General features: G+C 49.3%; 1 protein-coding gene across 1 annotated transcript; it reads right to left on the bottom strand.

Moving 5' to 3' along the window:
• Positions 1-608: 608 nt before the first annotated feature.
• pim1 (Pim-1 proto-oncogene, serine/threonine kinase) lies at positions 609-4,341 on the bottom strand. Its single transcript, XM_069708338.1, has 6 exons — positions 3,979-4,341; positions 3,700-3,806; positions 3,539-3,589; positions 3,047-3,413; positions 2,316-2,492; positions 609-2,231 (listed from the first exon to the last, which is right to left on the bottom strand). Exons 1-6 carry the CDS (start codon positions 4,058-4,060, stop codon positions 2,023-2,025), a joined length of 993 nt encoding a protein of 330 aa, XP_069564439.1. The 5' UTR covers positions 4,061-4,341; the 3' UTR covers positions 609-2,022.
• Positions 4,342-6,149: the final 1,808 nt, after the last annotated feature.

The following is a 6,149-nucleotide window of genomic DNA, read 5'->3' on the forward strand; positions in this document are numbered from 1 at the left end:
AACCACAACAGGAGTCTGTAGAGCCCTTAAATCAGAAATGATATTGCAGTTAGCGAAGGCTAACAATGTCGTTACTGTGTGTTTGGGGACAAAAGATGAACCTCTGGTTCAAAAATATAGCTTTTAGCTGAATTTACATGAAGTATGTGGCCATTTATTAATATTTCAGAAACACTCCATTCAGACTGAAGCCTGACGTCTCATTTTTGTTCTTCATATAATCACGTGATCTTTCCTTTTGTTTCTGCATGTGAGGGTCAGCCAACTCTTTTTTTATTCATCTGTATGATCACCTTGAACAAACCCACGTCATATCAGGACAATAACTAAAGTCAGTACTTGAAGACCTCAGTCTGAAGTAGAAAAACATTTCTTTTACATGTCAGCGCTCGCCCCGTTTCATAACCCTCCTCCTTCCACCAGCCGGCTTCCTGCTGCTGCTCTACAAAGGTGTCAAACAGGAAGTTGTTGAACCTCCCGACCTAAATTCTCTGGAGGTCTTAAAATAGTGCACAATACTACAGTTGTCTTTACTTCTGTAATAAGTCGATCCAACAGTGTGCTTCAGAGCCAGCAGAACATTCTGAACAACTCAAAGGAGTCAGGTGTCATAGTTAAAAAAATATTTATTGAAATCGTATAAAAATAGTTTCTAACATAATTTACAATTCTAATCTGAACGGATGAAAAAAACAAAACAATCAAAGCTGCGATCATGCAGCCAGAAGATTTTACTCAGTCTCACACACACACACACACACACACACACACACACACACACACACACACACACACACACACACACACACACACACACACACTAGACATTGGATGTTTACATACATTAAGATGGAAGTGCTTCTTTCAGGACTATTTACACATTATTTACATGACATACACAAACACTTCTGCTCTTGTAAAAAAAAAATTCAAGCCATAAACATGGTCCAAAAAAAATAATAAAAAAATGCATCTTTGTTTTTCTTTTTAAATAAATCTGTGGGCCCTTCAGTAGCTGTGGAATGAAAAATATATAATATATTTATATGAACAGCCGAAATTCTCTTATAAATAAATAAATAAATTCTGCGACACCCAAAAACAAAAAAGTTCATCGAGTGTGAGAAAGAAGTCACAGCAGTAATAAATATCATCCCCACTGAAGTTTTAAGACCTGCGTGAGGCACCGATTCAAAAGTTCAAAAAACTAATTAGAAGAGCAGAGGATGCTGTATCTCACTATGGTTTGCATTGTGGTGTGCATTCGGGTGGATGTGAGTGAGCGGTCTGTGTAGGTGTGTGTGTGTGTGTGTGTGTGTGTGTGTGTGTGTGTGTGTGTGTGTACCGACAGGAGGAGAGGAAGGTTGTAGCGTAGAGGTGGATGCTGTAGTACAGAGTGAGGTACGTCCAGTGTTTCTGTTTGTCTGTGACGTGTTTGCACAGGTTGCCATGAGGTCGTCTGGTTGCTATGACGGAGTAGTAGAAGTAGGTGTAGTGGTTGTAGATGACGTGGGCTTCACTGATCTAGGCCCACGAGAGAGGGAGCAATATAAAGCTTTGTACGCTAAGTAAGGAGCAAAAAAAAAAAAAAAAAATAGGTTGCCTTTTTTTGCTTTTATAAATTCAAGTATTTTCAGGCCCCGCCCCCCACAATCTTGCAGAAGGCACTTATTTTTTGTAAATCAAGCTTCTCCTCGCCGACGCCTCCCCTCAGCCGTCTCTGAGAGCAGAGTACAGCGCACAGAGAGGTTACGTAACCCAGACTGTCCCGTGGCCGTTCAGCTGCACAGCCGGCCCACGTGGGCCGCGAGCCCTCGCAGGCGTCCGGCCACGCAGAGGACGCCGTCCCGCTGACCGACGGACAACATCAGGGTCCAGCTGCAGGATGCGAGGTCAGCGACCGAGAACATCAAGTAGGGTCGAGGGACGGTGGTCGTTCACACCTCCCTCTCCTCTCTGCTTCCAGGCTTTCTTTTTGTAACAGTCTCAGTGCGGTCCAGTTCGAACCGGGTCACGGCGGTATCACCGGGCCACGGCCACGGGCGCGAAGGCGCTGGGCTCGTGGCCGATGCTGTGCAGCCGGATCGCCGCGGCGGTCTTCTCCATCTGCACCGAGGACGGGACCGCGGAGGACGACGTGCTCTGCATCCACGAGTGGTTGACGATGTCGTCGAAGGACGGACGGTCCGACGGCCGCAGAGACAGACACCACTTGATGAGCTGCTGGCACTCTGGAGGAGGAGGAGCAACACGGTGAATATCGGGCACACATCTACCACCGGCAGGTACCTGAACGCATCGCAACGTGAATCTACCTGTGGAGATTCTCCTCCGGAAGAGGACCTGTCCCCTCGTGATCTCCTCATCGTGTTCGAACGGGATGTCCCCGCACACCATGTCGTACAGCAGGACCCCCAGGGACCACACGGTGGCCGAGCGCCCGTTGTAGCGGTGGTATTTGATCCACTCTGGCGGGCTGTACACCCTCGTGCCTGAAGGAAGGAAACAAAGAGGCAAATGTTTAAAAAAACAACCTGCAATCTTATTTAATAAATCTGCACAAATAAACTTTAACATGAGAGAAAATGTCTACATCCTGATAATCATCTGGGATGTTGGTAGTTATATCATCACAGTGAAAATGAAAGCATAGCAGGGAGGTTGAATGATTAACAGAGCAGGTTTATCAGCGGGCTGCTCTCAGGTGTCAGGCAGCGAGAGGGAGGGGTGGGGGGGAGAGAGAGGGGGGCGAGGGAGAGCGAGGAGTGTGTGTGGGAGGAGGAGCAGACATGTGACTTTGTTTACAAACTTTGAGTTGTAAAAATACCACTTCCCTCCAGTAGGGGGCGACAGAGAATGCAGCCAAGCCTTGTATATAATAATAGACTGCTGGGGGGGGGGGGGGTGACACAACCCAGGAATTTCTGCTTTGGGCTACGCATCATAAGACTTATTTTGGCTTTCCCTCAAATGATTAAATACATTTAAATAATAATATTCGAAATAAACATGTGGGCACTGCAGCAGGTTGAGCACCTGAACTCACCGTCAAAGTCGGTGTAAATGGAGTCCTTCAGCAGGGCTCCGGAGCCGAAGTCGATGAGCTTCATCTCCCCGCTGCGCAGGTCGATGAGGATGTTCTCGTCCTTGATGTCCCGGTGCACCACGCCGCAGCTGTGGCAGTGCCGCACGGCCTCCAGCACCTGGCGGAAGAAGCTCCGCGCCAGCTCCTCCGGTAAGGCACCTTTCTCGGTGATGAAGTCGAACAGGTCCTTGACGTTTTCGGGCCTCTCCATGACGATGATGAAGCTGTCCGCCCGCTCGAACCAGTCCAGCATCTTGATGACGCCGCGGAAGCCGGTACCGACCTTCTTCAGCAGCACGATCTCCATCGGGACCCGGGAGCCGTTGGGCTGAAGAGACGAGCAACACCAGCATTTAGTAGCGTTCACACGACAAATACACGTCCGAGATGTCACGTCGACGCATCTCGGTAGCACCGGCAGTGACCCGGTTAAAGCAGCTGAACGGATCTCACCAGCTCGCCCCACTCGGACACCCGGTCCTTGGCGACGTGCTTCACAGCGACCTGCAAAACCGGAGGAGACGACATGAAGCAACCGAACAGCAGCTGCTTCAACACGCAGCGTTTCAACATCACATCGGTCAGAAACAACGAACAAACACAAGAGTACGAACCGGAGCTCCGTCGGACACCCTCGTGCCGGTGTAGACGGTGCCGAAGCCGCCGCTGCCGAGCACCGCGCCGACCTGGTACAGCTTCTCGAAGGGCTCGCGCTCCTTAGCTGCGAACATAAACACATCCGGTAAACACCGGAGAACAGCCGCTCACCCCTCCGGTAACCTCCACACAACACGAGCAGCGGCGGGACGGCGACCGCATCAAAACATCACAACCACGACAAGGAGCGGCCGGCCCGGCGGCGGGCCGCGGCCTCGCGGCGGGAGGAGGCTGACCTGAGTGCACCTGGAGCTGGATCTTCGCCGGCATGTCCACCGCGGAGATGTGGGCCAGAGAGTTGAGCTTGGAGAGCAGCATTCCTTCAGCGGTGTCCACCGCAGCTCAGCGACGCCGAAGCTCTTCGTTTTCTTTTTAAGGTGAAACAACCAAAACCAAGTGTTGTTTTAGTCCGAGAAGAGGACGCTGCGGCGTCCCGGGCTCAAGTCCACGCTGCTGGAACCAACCTGCGGTAGAGATCCTTTCATCCGGGGAGAAAACCCGCCTGCGGTCCAGCAAATATCAAAAAACAAAACACGTTGTGCCGACGTACGGAAAATGTGATTTGACGTTCAGAAGAATAAAGCGAAACCCCGTCTGTCGCCGAGTAGTAGTCCCGGGATCCACCGACAAGGACGGCTCACGGTTCACCGGCTCCTGGAGCAACAGAGGGGGAGGACGCTTATAAGGCCGTAGTAAGAGGGGCGGGGCCACGCGCTCTGACGTCTTTTGTTCCCCGCCCATTTCCGCTCCCTGCGCCAATAGAAACGCACCTACGCATTCCAAACGCACGTCAATCACAGAATGGAATTCAAGCCAACCTCCTGACAGGCTGGGCCAGACACAGACGTGGCGGGAATCAAAACGCGCCAAAAAAAGGGGGAGGCTGAAGTAATAATTATAAATTCATGTTGAAGGGAAATGCAAAGCCAAAGTGCTGCCCGCCTCCTCCCTTTCGCTGGAAACGGAACCAGGGAAGATATGCACGCACTGTTGTTAATATGCTTCAGAAAATATAAGGGCAGCATGGAGTTCCTGAAACTGGATTTATATTCTATTTAACTCTGCACTTTGGCCATATTTATAGATCACAGTGTGCGGTCACGTGCTCGGTCTGCATTTCATAACACAAACAGCCTGTTGCTGTAAGTTGCACCAAAACGTTTGCAGGCTTCATAAAGACATTTATGTGCACAAAGAGACACACACAGCCTGGGAGCAGTTCATCAATTTACATTCCGGCTATTCTTACACTCTGCCTTGTACCTGATTGTTTTCACATTAAACACAGAGCTGTATGGGCTGAAGTGAAGTCCGGACTGCCTCTCCAAGCCTCTCCGCTGGCTGCGCATCAAAGCGGCGCGGGGGGAGAAAAGGCGCATTCCACTCATTCTTTCGAATTGGGTGGCCGCTCGCAGCCGTTCTCAGGATGTGGGAAACTGGAGATAAAAAGACTTCCATTCACCCCCTCCTCCTCCTCCTCCTCCTCCTCCTCTCTCCGCCCTCCGTTTCCCGCGCACGTTATTGTGTGAATGGCATGCTACCCCCGCCCCCACCCCTCCTCATCCCCTCTCCACCGCCCCCGCTTAAACTAAGTTTTGTTTTCTTTTGAAATTTTCATGGCAAACTACATTTATTGCAGTTCACAAATGAATGAATTGACAATGGATCTGGATTTTGCAGGAAAGTTTTTTGCATCTTTGCTGTTTTTAGTAATAAAAAAAAAAACATTTTCTTGCATTCTGTTTCATGGACCACGTGCACAGAAATTCCAGCTAAATGAATCATCTTTCTCATGAAGTGCATGCAAATAAGTTTGTCGAGGTGTTTGGGGTCAACCTCCTGACTGGAATGAAAACGACAGAAGAGGACTGTTCCTACTTGTGTTTGGGAGCCTCCAGCAAATTCCTTTACTACCCCTGAGAAGTTTGAAGAAAATATGCAAATTAAGTGCTGGATGTGTCATTTTTTTAAACGTCACCCATCAATCAAGTGTCATGTGTTAGTTAAAAACTGCATAAAAGAATGCACTTTAACCGAAGCACATGTTTATTTCTGTTTAAAGGTTTAACATAATATTTAGTCACTTTGCAGGATACTTATGTTGTTTTTCATACGAGTTTTATGTTGTAAAATTGTACAAGTTGTTCAACAGCCTTTGTCCGAACAGCAACCAGCAGTGACATCCCCTGTTTGTGAACATTATGAATCCTCCAGTTCAGATTCTGTCCATCACCATCTTGATAGTTCGGAGCAGGAAGTGACCATATTTGGACGAGCTGGGGGAGGAGCCAGAGATGGATCTGACCGATCTGAAACCTGACGATACTACGTCCCGCCCACCGACAGCTGTAACCTGACTGCACCGCAGGCCTGTCAATCAAACAGACACGCCCCCAAAACCAGGTCT

The sequence above is a fragment of the Brachyistius frenatus genome, unplaced genomic scaffold (genome assembly GCF_029030835.1).
Source record: "Brachyistius frenatus isolate BFR_SWC_R1_liver_20210118 unplaced genomic scaffold, ASM2903083v1 Contig_75, whole genome shotgun sequence".
Classification (NCBI taxonomy): domain Eukaryota; kingdom Metazoa; phylum Chordata; class Actinopteri; family Embiotocidae; genus Brachyistius; species Brachyistius frenatus.